General features: G+C 40.0%; 1 protein-coding gene across 1 annotated transcript; it reads left to right on the top strand.

The window, feature by feature from the left end:
* Positions 1 to 441: 441 nt before the first annotated feature.
* slc26a6 (solute carrier family 26 member 6) lies at positions 442 to 16031 on the top strand. The gene is made up of 20 exons (XM_058642548.1): positions 442 to 766; positions 985 to 1121; positions 3121 to 3260; positions 3350 to 3460; positions 3642 to 3817; positions 4298 to 4462; positions 5169 to 5321; positions 5406 to 5488; positions 5595 to 5742; positions 5835 to 5948; positions 6473 to 6550; positions 6885 to 6980; positions 7551 to 7657; positions 7795 to 7864; positions 8756 to 8848; positions 12570 to 12680; positions 12835 to 12963; positions 13388 to 13442; positions 14328 to 14449; positions 14969 to 16031. The coding sequence occupies exons 2-20, from the start codon at positions 997 to 999 to the stop codon at positions 14990 to 14992; spliced, it is 2100 nt and encodes a 699-aa protein (XP_058498531.1). The 5' UTR covers positions 442 to 766; positions 985 to 996; the 3' UTR covers positions 14993 to 16031.
* Positions 16032 to 18710: the final 2679 nt, after the last annotated feature.

Below are 18710 nucleotides of genomic sequence, written 5' to 3'. Positions count from 1 at the left end.
TAGGGATGTTAACCATCTGAAGTTAAAAAAAGACACATCACCTGGAAAATTGTGTGACATTGTCACAAAAGCTGTGTCACTGTGAGTCAAACATGTGAATAAGGTCTGAAAGATAAAAAAAAAAAAGAAAAACTCACAAGATATCGTGTTCTCAGTAAGTCTACTTGAAATCATAGCTGACTCATCAAATCATAAATGAACCTACCCAGATAAGATACCTCTATGTCTCAGTCTGGTGGCAAATTGGTATTTAAATGTTACAATAATATTCACACAAACTCTCATTTTCTTAGTTATTTTTGTTTATGTCGAGTCAAATACCTACAACGGTAAGAGAAGTAACCGACTTTGTTAATGTTAACACGAGCAGAAAATGCACATTGTGTGTGGAACTTTGCCCTTAGCTTTCATAACAATACCCACTAGTCTTATCTACACTTCCCTTCAAGGTCTTGAGGGACAGCACAGGAGTGGAATCCCACAGACAAGAGTCTCCTCTGCAGAGACGCTCACAACATTGTTGCCTGGATTTACTTGGATGGATGTAATGGAAAGCTCTGCTCGAAGGAAATATGCCATGATATGACTGACTGAACCATTTTTGCTTAAGTGGAGGATTTTCATGACAGTCCCAACCAGAGACAGACTGAGAGCTGGATCCATTTTCTTTGAAATATAAATCCATCAGGATTTCTTCAGTGGATTCTGTGCTTTTTTAAAAGCCACAAATATTTGGAATTTATCATAAAGCAACTTGAACAACAAGGTAATTATCATTACATTTTATCGCGCTTCCCCTTGAATTAGTCTAACATTAAGCAACGTCTTCGCCCACATCTGAACTCCGGCTCATAGAAATAATATAAATGTGATGTCTTTGTGTGTTTTTTAAGCTTTCCTAACATAATATAATCAGAAATATGTTTAAAAACTTAAACAACAGCAGTTAAACAAAGAACTAAAGATCTTTTCTATATGTCACAGGTAGTTTTAGCCATGGAAGAGAGTGGGGTGTCCCGCCGGGTTCACAGGAGGATCCTGGATGAGGGAGCTGTGGATGAGATTGCAGTAAAGTCCGACTCAGACGTGTCTCTGTGTGAGAAGGTCAAAAAGTCAATGAGGTAAAAATCACTACATCTAATCTGCTGTGCTTCTCAATTATAGTGTTTGTATAAACATACACTTAAGGTTCACCGATTCAAATACTTGTCCATGTAAATATCTAACCAGCCAGTAACATGGTGGCAACTTAATGCATTCAGGCAAATTGAAGGTGGCATGTTTTGTTGGTGTAGACGACTGCTGCACTTTTACTTCAGCAAAACAGAATGAATTGTCTTTGGAGATAAGCAGGGAAGAGGGAAGAGTCAAAGTTGAGGTTTACCTGCAGTCACTCACGATAAAAAACCCAAAACCAAGGAAGAAATCTTGAAATGGTTTTCATGGACTCTGACCTCACTTTAAAAAGCCACATTGAAACGGTCACAAAGTCCACGTACTATCATCTAAAGAATGTATCAAAACCGTAAAAGACTTACGGCGCGGCAGGACCTGAAAAAACTGGCCCATGCCTTTATCTTCAGTCGATTAGACTGCAGTGCTGTTCTCACCGGTCTCCCTCCCTCCCTCACTCCCTCTCACCGGCCTCCAGCTGATTCAGAACGCTGCTGCCAGTTCTCACTCAGACCACATAACTCCAGTTCTGAAGTCCTTACACTGGTTTCCCATCTGCCAAATAATTTATTTTAAAATCCTGCTATAACTGGGATGGTAATCGGTATCGGTATTGGTCTGATACTGGTCAAAATCACTGGATCGGATATCGGATAAAATGTAGAATCCAACACAATCCAAAAAATCCTATATATATATATCACATGCTTCATTATTCACAGATGGAAAACATTTAAATAAAAACCAGAAAAATAATTTTAGCTGAGTCATGTTTGAGCTGTTTATTTCTTCTTTTTGGCAGAACAACATTTGTTCCACAGTTGGAGAATAGTGTCTTAGAAATGACTCAACACAAATGCAGCTTTTCCTGACTTCTTTTAACTACAAGGTCTGCAACACCTATTATTATTTTGAGCAGGTAAATCAGACATGATGAAGAAACAGTGTGATAAATGAATCAAAATGTCATTTTATACATGTGCTATTTAATATAAAATAAGGCTTGAGTAAAAGACTGGAAACCTTTTAATACTTACTTCTTACTGAAACTTAAGTACATTTTATATCAGAAAATTGCTTTTGAGGTACAGTAAAGTACAGTAAATGTCATATACTGCAAGATAGTGATACTATAAAAAGTGAGTTCAACTCAAGCCGTACACATGCCTTAACTTTCTCGCTCATCTTTTAGTTTCTTAAGTGTCTCATGTCTTCTAATACTTCCATAAACAATGTAAATCATGCTGCTGTGTTATGAAATAAGATTTTTAACCATTACTGCTTTTTATTGTCTTGGAGGCTATATATAAATCCACATATGTGTTAAAGAAAAACAACAAAAAACTGCTAGTTTGATGATGCCACCTGAACAGGAAGTCTCTAACCTGGCCTGAGTACAGATTGCAGCTCAGGACTGTGGTCACATAAGTCCTGAAAACCACCTTCACCGTGGTTTTTGTGATCCAATGAGGACACATCCATGACAGATTGGGATTGGGAGTGTTCAGACCTGTTCTTAGTATGATCTGGTATGCTGTTTTTCAGACCAGTCTTCGTAAAATAAGTGATATTTTTTACTAATTTCTAGAGCTAAATGTGTTATTTGATCATCGGACAGTGGATCTGAGATACTGCATGTCTCACTCCCACAGCAACTATGGGATTGAAAAAAATAAATTAAAATTGACAAAAATTCAACATCAAATTCACTTACTTCAAAGAAAATAAAAGCCTGTTTCCTGTCAATTATAACAAGTTTTATGGGTAAAAGATCTGAACATTTTTTAATACAAATCTGTAATAGAATGTGAATTAAACTAACCCAACATAATGATTTTAAGTGTATTCTTCATTTGACCAAGTGGGGGGAAAATGGGTGAAATAGACCTTTAAGGTTTTTTTGTACCATATTTCTTTTCTCTCTCTGTCTGTCACTCTGAACCTCAGGTGTTCTGGGCCTCGGTTGAAAAAATGCCTGCTGCAGAGAGTTCCTGTATTATCATGGCTGCCTCGTTACTCGTTCAGAGACAACGCCCTTGGAGACCTGATCTCTGGAATCAGTGTGGGGATCATGCAGCTTCCACAGGGTGAGGATGAAGATTCACGAGACAAAGAAATACAAATGTTAAGGCGTAAGAAAGAGTTGTGGCATTTATGTCCTGTTTCATCCCTGCAGGTATGGCCTATGCCTTGCTCTCGTCTGTTCCTCCAGTCTTTGGCCTTTACTCCTCCTTCTATCCTGTGCTCATCTACTTCATCTTCGGCACATCCAAGCACATCTCAGTAGGTTTGTACTTCCTGACAGTGGTATTAAATCTACCTCCACTACACGTGGATATAGTACTTCACAGAAGAACCATTTGAACATTTGAAGTTTTTTAAAAAAATGTTTCGTTTTTTTATTTTTAAATCATCAAAGCAAACATTTATTATTGGTTTAGAGTGTGTTTTTATCTTCCTCTCTCCAGGAACATATGCAGTGATGAGTGTGATGATAGGGGGCGTGACAGATCGATTAGCCCCCGACTCGGACTTTATGATATGGGACAATATGACCAACTCTAGTATAATTGATACTGTCCTCAGGGATGAAGCGCGAGTCAAAGTGGCTGTAACTGTCACCTTCATGTCTGGATTATTTCAGGTACGTTTTCATTTGAAAGTTAATTGGAAATATACCATTTGAGAGACACCACTAGGGTGTAATGTGTAATAATTTATGGCACTCTGGTCTGTAGCTGTTGAGGTATGTCTTTTAGAATAGACAGAAAGCTAACACCAACACTATTGAGAGTGATTTTCAATCAATATCAGGGAATTATTAATCACTTTAAAAGCAGCCTCATGCAGTCTAAAGGTACTCAGGCTAGAAGGTCAAACTGGGTTTAATTATTCATTATATGGCTTACGTAGCTCTGCTCTGATTAAAAAAATGAATGTATGATAAGTGTATTTGGGCAGAGCTGTCTTTCCATGTGCAATGCTAACACTACTTGTTATATCTATGTCATAAAATAAAACAATACAGACGGTCAGACAATTGTTTTCCTCATTAAATCAAATATTATTCCGACAATGCTGTGATCCTGCACGTTTCTCAGTCTGCTTGATGTGTGTCCTCCAGATTCTGCTCGGTCTGCTCCAGTTTGGTTTTGTGGTGACATATCTGTCCGATCCCCTGGTCAGAGGTTACACCACAGGAGCCGCCATCCACGTCATTGTGTCCCAGCTCAAATACACCTTTGGCATCAGCCCTTTAAGATACAGTGGACCACTGTCACTGATATATGTAAGTAAGAGCGCAAACAGTTGGTGAAAGAGTAAAACAAGACATGTGCAGACGTGCAACGCGTTAACAATAATGATAATTCATGCAGTTTCAAAAGCGCTCAAAACACGACACGTACTGTAGGTTAAAAACAGAGAAGAGCACAAGAAAACTAACTGTGTAAAATCTATAAAGATATAAAGAGTTTTCTGTTGATTTAGATTTAAAAGTTAACCACTATGGCACTTTTGATGGTTTCTCCTGTGAGATTACGGCAGCGATGTCACTGATACTTTTTCAAACTCCACATGGTCAAAAATAAATATATAAAAATCTCTCATGTTTGCTTTGATGAAACATGATGAGCCTATACCTCACACGGCTGGTATAGGCTCACTCACAGGGTCGTACCACCTCACCTCTTGCCTCCTCCCCCCCCCACACACACACACATCAGATTTGCACTCACCTCACACAGAACGTCTCAGCGTGACTGTCTGTCCTGCAGGGATTCTCTGACAAGTTACTTTCAATTCAATGCAGGATCCATTCACAAGTCAGCTTCACAATCAGAACAAGGGATAAAAACAAGGAGGAACCCTGCAGGCAGACCTAACCCCCTCTGTGGAATCCAACCCGTGCAAATAACACCACTGATGAGATGATGAGACATATCATTACCAGTCTTTAACCAATATTCCTACTCTCTCTCTCTCTTTTTTTCCAGACAGTGATAGAGATCTGTTATCTCATACCACAGACAAACATCGGTACACTTGTGGTTAGTATCGTCGCCATAGTCTGCCTTATCCTCGCCAAGGAGCTCAATGCATTCCTGAGTAAAAAACTCCCTGTTCCAATACCCGTGGAGCTGCTCGCTGTGAGTACACAGGGATTGAATGTGCTCGTATCATTTCTTTAAATTCAATATTCAAATATGTTATTATTTGCTGTTATTATTCAGATCATTATTGCAACCGTCATCTCCTGGCAAGTTAACTTAGAAGGCAAATATGGAGTCGATGTGGTGGGAGATATTCCCTCAGGGTGAGAAACACAACACGACACGTCCCTCATAGAGCATGGTGTTTGTATGAAATGTAAAGTACTGTATTATATAATGTGCAATTTATTTTTTGTTTCCGCCTGCCAGTCTCCAGGCACCTGCTTTCCCACCTACCTCTCTGTTTGGTCAGGTGATCGGAGACGCCTTCGCTCTGGCTGTGGTTGGCTATGGCATTGCCATCTCACTGGGACGAATCTTCGCCCTGAAATATGGCTACAAGGTGGACAGCAACCAGGTAGGTGGAGACACATGGATGTTGGATTGAACTGATGTGTCAGTTTAATGTACTGTGCAATAAAAGTGAGTGTTTTTTTTTTCACGGTTTAGGAACTAATCGCTCTGGGTCTGAGTAACACTGTGGGAGGGATCTTCCAGTGTTTCGCCATCAGCTGCTCCATGTCTCGCTCCATGGTTCAGGAGAGCACAGGAGGGAAAACTCAGGTCGGTCAAAGCAAATTGACTGCTCTTTTATCAATCCTTCTTTTTAACCACTAATCTACAGTAGAAATACTTTGGCAGCATGTTCATGTTTGGATATCCAAAATAGGAAGTTATTATTACCAGGGCAAAATGATTCATTTTATCTTATTTTATTTACATGGAATCAAATCTTACCCTTGCTGGGCTGTAAGAAGAAGCAAAGTGTCAAACTGTTTGTAATTAACGTTAGTCTGATAAGTGGCGTCATTACAAAACACTTAGGGGATTGATTTACGCTCCCATTTTTTAAGTCCACCTACACAAACACAGATTTGCTGAAAGGCTTAAACGATTTATTCTGACAACACCATTAATCAGCTAACAGAGGAGAGGAGAGGAGAGGAGAGGAGAGGAGAGGAGAGGAGAGGAGAGGAGAGGAGAGGAGAGGAGAGGAGAGGAGAGGAGAGGAGAGGATCACATCTGTAGTTTTGCTTCAACTTGCTCCATTTGATTTTCATTCATGTTTCTCTCTGTCTTCACTGCAGGTTGCTGGAGCTTTGTCAGCGATAGTTATACTTATTATTGTGCTTTGGATCGGGGTTCTCTTTGAAACTCTACCCAAGGTACTGTGTGTGTGTGTCTGTGTGTGTCTGTGTGCGTGTTTGCACAGATGTCTGCTCATGTTCACACATGTGCCCAAAATCAATCGACATGCAAACAAAGCTGTGGTCCTGTTGTCTTTGTGCCACTAAACAACTTCTCTAAAATGTATCAAATGCTTTTAAATAAATAAATAAAGGCTTATCAATAGAAACAGAGCATATAGTATGTTTAGGGGCTGTTCACACACAGAGTTATCATAAAACATATATATGGAAACTATATATAAACCATAAAATAAATACGGTTGCACACTTGTTGCCAAGATACTGAACCTAAATTCTATTTGACTTGTAGGCAGTGCTGGCTGCCATCATCTATGTCAACCTCCATGGCATGATGAAGCAGTTCCTGGACGTCCCTGCACTGTGGAAAAAAAACCGAGTTGACGCGGTGAGTTAACTTCAAAGTGAACCAAGAATTGGATAATGATTTTGAGAATAATAATAGGTCACATTTTCAGGCTTTAAAGAAAAATGTGTTTTGTTCGTCTTCTTATGTGTTGTTGAGTCAAAGTGATGATTCATTTTATATTGCGTTTTTAGTCGTGCTATAACGTAGCAATAATAGCAAAATAGACACTTTTCTTTTCTTTCCTTTTTGTTCATGAAAACGAGCAAAGTGAACTTTGAACTGTGACGTACTTTTTGCTCAGGTGTGTTTATATAGATGGTGAAAATGAAAGAAATGTGATGTGAAAAAGGAATATAAGACACTGTATTGCACATTCTTATAGCCTCTGTGTATACTGTACGTTTTAGCATAGTAATGGAACAAAGCAGCCGAAATGCTCTGTGTTCTAAGGGTTCATCAGCACTGTATAAACTCATGTGACAACATTTCGAAACTAACAGACATTTATTTATATTTAAAAGCAAATGCACTGCAGTTTTAGTGACCAATGTTGTCTTATTTTTCTACCCAAACGCTATAAGAGCCATCACTCTCTCTGGTTTCCTGCAGGTGATCTGGGTGGCCACCTTCATCCTCACCCTGCTGTTGAACCCTGACATCGGGCTGGCTGCTTCCATCGGTTTCTCCATGCTCACTGTCATCTTCAGGACCCAGCTGTAGGAACACACCACACACTCCATTATACATTATCAATGACACATCAGACAATGTGTCACACTAAATACTCGACTGTGCATTACCCACACCTGTAATTAAGCTCAATCACTCATCACTTTTCACAACTGTTTTCCAGACCTAAATATTCCCTGTTAGGCCAGGTCCCAGACACTGACATTTACAGACCAATGGAAGACTACGTTCAGGTATGACACAATATCATTACCCCAACATAGTGATTATTTTTTGTTTGTCTTCTACCGCTTTATCCTCAACATGATGATCTCAAAATGTATGTCTGGAATTTTTTGTTTAATTTAATCATGAAAGGACCTGAAAATGTCCTGTAACTAAGTGCTTTTGTCAATTTTTCCAGAATAACTTCCAATATCTAGCAGTTATTTACAATTTATGTTATAAAACTGTTTGCATTTATAAAGCAAAATGAAGTCCTACGATAAAATAAGTTTTTTTCAGCAAATTATTTCAGAAGGAGAAACAAGAACACAATACGCACCACTGAACAAAAAAATAAGAACATTCAACAAAGAGAGAGTTACTGTCTTCTTGATTTAAATATTTCTCAAAACACTATTGGTGTAACAATAGTTAAGATAACAATTACTGTGCTGAATCTCACATTAAAGCAAAAAATAATAATAATCAAGAAGTCAGGGGTCTTTAATTGCTCAGCTAAACCTAAACTCGGGGAGAATCAAGGGAAATGAGCAACATTGAGAATGAGTCACATTTTGTTCTGTGTGCTGTCCTCTTTATGCAGATGAAGAACACCTGTACTGAGTGAAAAGTCTTTATAAAATCAGCAAACAGGTTGGTGCTGTTGACAGAATTCAAATGAAGTTGTTTAAGTTAACTCTTAATCATGCCCCCTTTACAGTTTCAACATTCAACAGTCACTATCTGACAGTCGTTCTTTTAGCTGGGTTTTATCGTGCTGGTTGTCAGTGTCTCAAGCATCACAGCTCTAGGTCAATTATTGGATGGATTGACCATGAAATCGAGTGCAGACATTCATGTCTCTTTCATTTATTCCTCTGTGTGATTTATGAACTCGCTGATTGGCTGATGGATTACAGGTGCAGCAGGTGCCAGGGATTTTAATCTTCCGTTCCTCTGCCACACTCTACTTTGCCAATGCTGAGATGTATCAAGATGCTCTGAGGAAGAAGGTGAGGACAGGACGGACACACACACACAAACACACACACACACACACACATGTATGGACAGTGAGGACACCTCATAGACATGATGCATTCCCTTGCCCCTTACCCTTACCTTAACCATGACAACTAAACGCCTAAATCCAGGTCTTAACTCCCCCAAAAGTCCTTCGAAGACATGAGGACAATGTCCTCACAAAGCTACACATACAAGAACACACACACAATCAACTCCACTGACAGTTGCTTGTCACAGTTTCCATTGAACTCCTCTTGTCCCAGTAAAAAGTGACTCTTTCCACAATCCGCACGTTACAACGCTGACAGACATTGTTCAAATCTCATCCCACATTTTTTTTTTCTCCATTCAACATTTGTTAAATAGTGGAATAAATAAACTGCCGCCACCCTCACCCCCCCTCTTACTCTTCTGTCACATCTCTTTGGGGTAAATGGAAGATAGACGGAAGAAAGATGGGAAGAAGATGACAAAAGAATGGGGGGGGGGGGGGCTAGGCAGAGGTTGAATAGAGAGCGAGATAATGGAAGTGCTCATTTATTAAAATCCCAGAATGCCACAGCCGACGGTTTGCTCTTTTCTCTCTTATGTTTGACGCACAAATAGGCTTTCATAGAAATGATGGAACTTTTTTTTTTTCATAGGGGTGTGGCTATAAGAGAGCAAACCAATCACCAATGAAATCGGAACAAAAAGTTTTGCATCACAATCATTAAACAACATGAACACAAACAATGACACACTTTTACATGAATGTGTGTTAATATAAATAATGTCTCTTAGCCCAAAATGAAATTACTACTTCATCAAGGAAAAGGGGGGAAATACAAAATGTAAACTCCATCAGGACAGTTTAGAGCCATAGTTCTCAAACAATGGTACGAGTACCACCAATGGTACGTGAGCTTCCTCTGGTGGTACTTTGTACTGTATGAGGAGTATAGTAGAGTGTAGAGTATATGATCGGAGTGGAGCTGAGGAACCAGAGTACTCGTCCTATTCACACCACTGTGTTTTAACGTTGGTGATAATGGTGTTACTTTGAGAGCTCCATATTTCCTCAGGTGGTACTTTGGTATAGATTAAAGCATGGTATATCTTGATCACAATACAATTATTCATATATACAAAAGTCTACGGAATCACAGAAACACGTTCAAAACACGTTCATAATTTAGGCCTTCTTTAGGATTCTTGATGCTTGAGTCATTTATCCAGATCACCTCCTCTGGTGGGGGAGGGGTGAGCTATTCAACCCTGCAGATCCAGAGAAGTTGACGTGCACTGCAGCGGGGTATAGTCCCCGGTCATTTCTCCATATTGTGCTCTTGTGTTTGTTGATTATCTATTTTAATTTTCTCATTGTTTTGTCCACATAAGCAGTGGATCGTATAGATCGTGTGTGTTGTATATCAGCTCCTGGTCTCTCTCTCTCTTCTGTCTCAACCTCACCTCCCTCTTGTCCTTTCTCTCCCCTCTTTCTCTCAACCACCTCTCCTCTTTCACCCCAACCAGTCGAGGCAGATGTGAATTGTTGGGGTTTCTCTGCTCTCGATAATGTTGTCTGTGTACATAATGTATGTTGTGATTCGGAGCTATACAAATAACATTGAACTGTGTGGTCATGCTGTTGATGGGGAACCTTTTACCTGCGTGGGGATCAGAACTGTCACTGCGGTATTTGCCTTTAGGAGAGGAAAAAACCTGTCTGAGTTTCTTTGGTGTATTTTTCATTGTGATGGAAACTGACATAGACCAAAGAGAGGAGAATCATCAAATATAAATGATAGTTTGGACTAAAACAGTTCTTATTGTATTGGAGTGGGTAGAATGCTGAGTAATGCATGAAAAAGAGAACCTTTTTCTCTTTTTTTTTCCCATCACGTCGGATCATGTCTTGGTGATCTATCCACTGAGATGAGTCACGCTGTGTAAATCTGTCCTCCATGTCCCTTAACCTTTCTTTAAAGTCCTGTGTAGAGTAACAAATCCTCCTCAAGCTGAAGAAGTGACTGACGGGGGAGGCTCCTCTTCAGGGGTGCGGGATGGAAGCTTAGCAGCAACGTATTTTAACCAGTAGAGAGAAGTTGTTATTGAACCGTCCTTTTTCATGACCCACGTGTCCAAGAAACGGTCTTTTTTCATCGCTGTAGTTCAACGTGAACTTTAAGTTAAGCTTCTCAGGGACCGAAATGTTGCAACAACAAAATCATGCTTGCAAATTTAGACAGTGTGCAAGAGTCTCTTTGCTATAGTTAAGGTGAGAAACTGACACCAGATCAATAGTTGTTTCTACCACAGCGGTCGGCTCCAATCAGTGTCTAAAGCAGGCAACTCAAATGGTGAAAGGTGCCGGGGGAAATGTGGGATCACTTAGCCTGAGGCTTCTTCTCTCCGGGCAGCACCTCGGCTGATGGGCTGTATGGAGCGAGATGTTAAGTGCTGTAATTGCAGCATCAGCTGGTGATGTCATGCAGCAAGAGCAGTTTTACAGTTAAATCATATCATACTGCACCTGGGTGAGCTTTCAGCCTTGCTTGTTAGCACAAAGGCTTGAGGGAATGTTACATCTTCTCTGTTCTATTCAGCTGGAAGGTTCTCCTCCTTTTATGATCACCAAAGCTGTGAGCTTCAACTGCATGGTGGTTGCTTGTTAAGTTGAATGTAAACCACATGATGGAGGCAGAGACTCTGTGGATGACTGCCTGTCATCCTCACTGCTTGGAAGCCCTTAGGCAAATGGAGCAAAAACTCCATTTGAATGAAAGTTTTTGGCAAAATCAGCCTTCAACCCGCTTGATTTATAATGTCATTGAACATTTTCCAGAAGAGTTCATGTCTTTGTTGCTAGCTTCAGGTCTTATTCAATAGAACATTATGTCAATTTTGTAAATGGTGTTCCCATGAAGATGAAAATAGATGCTAAATCAAAGCACATCAGAGTGGAATGATTGACAGCTGGTATCATCCACCTGGTTACAATCTTCCAGTTGCTACAAGATAAAATGGCACTGGTCAAATGATGAATGTCTCACAAAGGCAGTTTATTATTGCAGTCTTGTATATGGGCTCACCAAACAAATTAACATCAGATGAAGTTGTGACTCTTTTGTCAAACATGGAAATGGCTGGTTCAGAGATGAAATAAAATGTGAATATTATCTAAAATGATATTAGATGTTGCAGAAACGCCAGAAAGAACACTTTGACTGCACGTTCAACTGTGTGCACGTTTCGTCTCGCTGTGAACTGGCTCACAGAGGTTTGTCATCTTTAGAGAGCGAAGTCCCCGTATAAAAACACACACAGAAAACTGGTTCAGCAGCAACTCATGCTTGGCAGCTCATAAAACAGTAAGGCGCGATACAGTTTAATACCAAGTTTCAATCCCTTGTGTGGAGGATGAGAGTGAACAAGTTCCACATGCATTTACCTAAAAAGAAATGGTTGGTGTTTTTTTAAACAGTTAGACATTTAAACAATGATGTCCACTTGCATAATGGGTTACACCTCCAACTGCTGTGTACGCATATGACATTTTTAATCAAACACCTTCTTATTGAATTTATTTATTTAAATATTTGCACGAGTGCAGACATTAACACCTTGACCGACCGGAGAGTTAGTTGCTGTCACACTGGGAGATGAGATATTAAGATTTGACCTTGTGTAAAAATGTCCTCTCATTGTCTTTGCTGTTTTTCTTAGTCGGGCATCGATGTTGCCAAAATCCTGTCGGCAAAGAAGAAACTAGAGGCAAAAAGGAAGCGAATTGAAAAGAAAAACGCCAAGAAAACACAGGAGGGCGGCGGAAAAGAGGTAAGGCCGACCGGATGAATGGATGATCTTTCCTTATTTGTTTGACATTTTACATTCCTTTAACTGCAACATCTTTGTCTGTGATCCACTGTCTGAAGCACACAATGTCCTTGATGGTGTCCTGTCCTGTCCCCCCTGTCCTTCCCCCGTTCAGGAACAAGAGCAAAACATTGCCGTCATTGAAATGAATGCTGAACGTTCGCCCTCGCTCCCAAGAGCCATCATTCTGGACCTCAGCCCTGTCAACTTCCTGGATACTGTGGGAGTCAAAGCACTAAAAAGTGTACGAACGTGAAGTAGACGCACATTTATTAATAACTTGTGCAAAGAAAACACAATTAAATATGTTTGGTTCAAACCAAACAAGTCAGGTTGCCAGGTCTTTTTACTACCCCCATTGTCAACTGTATTTGATGAGTATGATCCATAAATAATGATTTGCTTGACTTAGTATGGACACATATTTAAAAACCTGACTGACACTCTGGATAATAAGGTGCCATTTGTTTATTTTATCTTCACTCTTTTATATGTTAAACTACCTTTTAGAAATGTGATTTTTCTCTTGCAACAATTACAGGTCCGTCATGAATCCCTTTGTCCCTCTCCATATCATTTAGCTCCCCGGGCTTTCAGTTACGATCAATTGAATTGTCAGACTAATTAAACGATTGCCAGTCTGATCTTTGCTCTGTGCTTTGCCTCAGATCCACAAAGACTATGGAGAAACTGGAATAGAGGTGATTCTTGCCGGCTGCCAAAGTAAGTCCATCCACATCGCTTGTGTTGATTTAAATAATTCATTCACTAAGCAGCTTTGCTAAAAAAGATGAGTCAGACATTTAAACATTTTTCATAAACTGGATAAACCACTGCTGTTTTTGTTTTTCTTACTGAGACCAACGTCAAGCAACATCTGCTTCTGTTTATATAACAGATCCTCCTGACTTTAAATCCAATAAGATGAGCTTTTTCCTTTGTGGAAATGTAATGATACCATAAGCACTTGTCTGAAAGAGTGATATATCTCATAGAATTAGTTTTTTGTCATGTCCCATATTTTTCAAAAGACATGTGGATGTATTTAACATTCACAGTCCCCAACTGCTCTGACACACACACACACAAATCTGAATCCTTTCAACAACATTGAATGTTATCTCTGCCGTTTTCTGATGTTATGTCAGAATTCCTGAAAAAGACGCGGTGCACTTGGCTGCAGGGTGTGCATTAGTGGGTCATGAGAATATTACAATAGGTCCTCTCTGTTTTTCACTCTTCTGCATTCCCTTTTGTGTCCATTTCATATGTTATTATCCCACACCACTCACCTCTTTAACATCACGTCTGTAAAAGCATAAATCTGTGCAACAATCCTGTGCCACTGCACTTTTTCATGGATGGATGGGGATGGATGGATGATAGATAGATAGATAGATAGATAGATAGATAGATAGATAGATAGATAGACCATCTATTCCTCTTCACATATTCATCACTTGTCTACCTCAGACGTTTGGCTGCTAATAAAAGTGAATTTCCTCACTGTGGGAGATCAAGGGATAAGGATAAAATCTAATATTTTATCCACAACTCTGTCTGATCTGTTATCACATGATCCTCTCCCTGTGTGTCTTGTCCTCCCAGCCAGTGTAGTGGATGACCTGCAGACCGGAGGATTCTTTCACGATGACGTGACAAAATACTGTCTGTTCTCCACTGTCCACGATGCTGTTTTGTACTGTCAGTCTGCCGATGAACAATATGAGGTAATATCATACACACACACACACACACACACACACACACACACATCACAGTGCAGTTTTAAAACATTTCTCCTTGTAAGAAACACAGGGGTCACATGGATAAAACGCTGTTTGTAAATCTGTGAATGCAGCAACATTGTGTGTGTGCATTATATGATTTCATTTGGCTTTTTTTTACAGACTGACCCCCATACTGACAAACTACCTGTTGTTAGAAGTGAATTTGAACTAATCAGATTTTCTGCTGCAACAAAAATAGACCCTTAATTTATTCAACACAACAATACAAACCTCAGTGTTCGTCTTGCTTCGAAAATTGTAAATAAATTATAAAATTATGAAGCAAGCTTGTGACATGGGGCCTCATTAGAGGTTTTTATCTAAGGTCTGTTCTATGTCTTTCCCTGTCTCTCTCCTACTGGGTGTTTCTTCTTCTTCTTCTTCTTCTTCTTCTTCTTCTTCTTCTTCTCCTCTCTGTCCTTAATGTTTGTCTTGATCTCTTCCTTCCTGTTTCCACAGGTCATCAACGAGGCAGAGCTTTGAGGCCTGAGAGAGAAGATGGATAATATTATGAAACATGACAATATCTTTAAAAAAAACAAAAAAGTGAATTCAGCCTGCGACACACGGCCTTATGGATTTATTTTCCCTTTTTTTTGCAAATGATTTCATGAATTGCAAGTGTGTGAGCAGACAGAGTTTTGTCCCAGCCTCATGCTTCATCCACATGTAGTCCGGTATTTTTGAATGCATTTTGGCCTTCCATCTACATGTAAACACAGAGCTGTGTGGAGAATTTGGGAAATCAGACTCAGGGTTGTATTGTATAATGACAGGGCCGGCCCAAGTCATTATGGGGCCCTAAGCAGAATTTTATTTGGGACCCCCTCCACACATCAGAGTAGCCAGTGCTTGACTCTTATTGATACAAATGTAAACAATATTTTTTCTTTGCCGTGTTAAAAAAGTTTCCAATAATAACATTGTCGACTCCAAGCACTTAAGTACATATGCCAGGACTGTAAGATTAGCTGTAACGTTACACCAAACACAGAGATGAAGACGTTGTACACGTTACAGATATAACAGAAACAGGATGAACCGAGACAGTGGAAAGAAAGGGACATGTCTGTTTGTATACGTTTATGTTTCGTGTGCATATTTAGCAACTTTACAGACCCCAGGCGACTTCTTTTTTTTTTTTTTTTCTAAAAAGCAACTACTGACAAATACGTTTTTTCTCCTCTCTTTATTTTAAGATTCCACACTCTTTTTTTACCCCGTGTGTGAAATCTCTAAAGACAGGACGTGTTCTAGTGATATCTAGCATTTCAGGTTGACTTTAGTTACTTTTCGTTACTCAAACAATCTCCAAACACAAGACAATGAATGACAGTGGAAGATAGAGCTGGGAATATGACGTCATTGTTTGCAGCGAGCAATTATTTGCATTTAAAGCATATCAATAATGTTTGATAATATTACACTGTAACATGTGTGGTAATGATTTCTTTATGAAAAGTTTGAAAAGATTACGAATCTGACAATATACATGCAAAAATAAATTTGTTTAATAAAAGTATTCCTTCTGTTCATTTCCTTCCCCGTCACAGACGTGTTTTGTTTCTATGGACGATATTTCGATTTGGTGACATGACACCACAGGAAATACTCCTGAAAAGAGCTGCACTATTGAAATAGACTCCTCCGACTGCACTACTGTGCTCACTCCTTTACAATCTCACTTGCTTTTCAAACTCAGACTCCAGTCTGCACCTTTCACTGTGTAACGACACATGAGTTCAGAGACTGTGCACGTGGAGCTGTTCTGTCACACATCTTCTATTCATCTGCCAGATGCGGAAGATGCTCATTATGGTAATTCAGGCATAGATAATGTAATAATAATGATGTTCTCACATAATTGTGCAACGTGCATCCTTTTGTGGATGCTTGAGAATACATTATAGTGTATTACATAATCCAAGCCTTCACAGTAATTTAATACAACTCAATATAACTGTCACTATCAGTGCATTTGTCAGGACCCTCTGTTCCAGCCCCAATAACCACGTAAATTGGATGACTTATTTTTCCAGGTTTGAGTCACACACATCTTTAATGATATAAAGACTGGTTTCTGTAGAGTAGTTGCTGATTGGCTTTATATAACAGATCCTTGTGGTCAGTGTGTGTCTATTTGGTTTGCGGTCAAAACAAAACATTTTGAGGCTGTCACTTTGTCCTCCACATGAGGGTTGCTCTGGAGCCAATCCCAGCTGACATGGGGCGAATGGCGCGGTACACCCGAGACAGGACCAACATAGCATTCTCTATGGCTTTCCCAAAACTGCAACACTTACAACATTCAGTCAGCATCAGAGACCACATTACCCCGTCCTCAAACAGCTCCACTGGCTCCCCGTCCAATACCGTATCCAGTACAAACTCCTCCCCATCACCTACAAAGCCCTCAATAACCTTGGCCCCTCTTATCTCACTGACCATCTCCACCGCCATTCCCCCACCCGCCATCTCTGATCTGCCAACTCCAACTTCCTGACCCCCATCCCCAGAATCGAACACCGAACCGAGCCTTTGCCACCGCTGCCCTATACCCTCTGCAATTACCTTCCAATACGGATCAGGACTCAAATCACTGATCCAGACCCACCTGTTCCAACTCGCATTCCATAGCTTAAAGAGTCATTATCTAATGTTCTGTTAATCGTCTTTGAGTGACCTGAAAACCACTATAGAGATGTGATATTTTATTATAATAATTTATATTATTACTATGAACATTACTATGCACTCTCACACTCACAGCTATGGTCAATGTCTACTTAACCTTGGGAGGAAACCGGAAATCCTGGAGAAAACCCACGCACACACAGGGAGATAATGCAAACTCCACACAGAAAGGCGACCAGCAATCTTCTTGTTAAGTGCTCGCCACCTTCCATTACGTGGCATCAATAATAAAAGTAATTGTAAGTTGCCTTAATACAAACATCAGTGCACGTTCATAAGGGAAACTGTTGTGAGCTTCCAGCCTTCTGGCCGTCAGGCCAATCAGCTTCTTTTCACATTCGCAATTTTACTTCCTTTAGTTCTCACACTATGAAACCTTTGGTCAAATATCCAAAAGGCATTTGTTGACCCACCAACATATGCAGTATTTGCTCTTGTACCTGCAGAGTAAGGATATGTCTTGTCATTTTTTTTGGCAGGCTGTACACTGAGAGGTGTAACGCTTCCTTTAACAGGAAAATTACGTTTCTGCTAAAAACTGCCTCTTCTTCTTAATCTCTCTTTATACAATTCAAGGATCATCTGCCTGTGTGTCTGTCAGCCGGAGTCTGGGTCATTTTGGTGTCATGGCCATGCACATGATGCCGAGTTCCTGAGTTCCTTGATTTCACCGCTTTTCTGCAGCAATCTAGTTTGATGGCTCATTGGTTCTCAGCTGCAAAAGTTATGAAGGTGTTTTTGAATGACTTTGATTCAGGGGGCGTTTGTCTGTCCATCTGTTAATCGTGGAGCGTTCAGTGGGTCGTTTGATGGATACACAAGGCAATGTGCCTGATGTTAAGTCGGTTGAAGCCAGAGATATTGCACACGGAAATAGATTTTAAAGAGGCCATAACATGGTCTCGTCAGCCGTGCTGTTTCAGACCAAAACCACACCCACAGAACACGGACTGTCTTGTGATTGGTCAGCCAACGAGAGCTTTCCCACTGTCTTGTGATTGGCCAGCTACCTGGACGTGACATAATTGGCACGTCAGCTCTCAGACCCGCAGCTCCACCTCTGGAAAGGCGGATGCACCGCTAGCAATTATCAAAACATTGAGTAATGCCGTAATCCCTTCCAGGCTATGTCCTCTTTAAGGAAAAACATGGAAAGCCACAGGTCAGTCAGTACAATCAACAACTGTTGCTGTTCTTTTTTTATTTTTATTTACCACATAAGAAAAAAAAGTTTTTTAACTTCAAGTGGCAGAAAAATGGATTCTGATTCTGAATATGCATGGCAAGACACAAATTCCTCCCTCCCATCAAACAGAAATGAAAGAGTAGAAGAAAGAGAGAAAAGGCCAGTTGGACAGTATTTGTTATGTCTGTATTTTATTGAGGGAGGATCAGACTAAACTCTTGTGGTGGCCATCAGTGTGTTTTTCAGCTCTGTTTGTCTATTTCTCACAGAAAGTACTACATTCCCCATCCATTATTCTTGAAAGAAATGACACATGTCCAC

This window comes from Solea solea, chromosome 11 (assembly GCF_958295425.1).
Source record: "Solea solea chromosome 11, fSolSol10.1, whole genome shotgun sequence".
In the NCBI taxonomy this organism is placed as follows: Eukaryota; Metazoa; Chordata; class Actinopteri; order Pleuronectiformes; family Soleidae; genus Solea; species Solea solea.
This window is presented reverse-complemented; position numbering and strand designations above follow the sequence as displayed.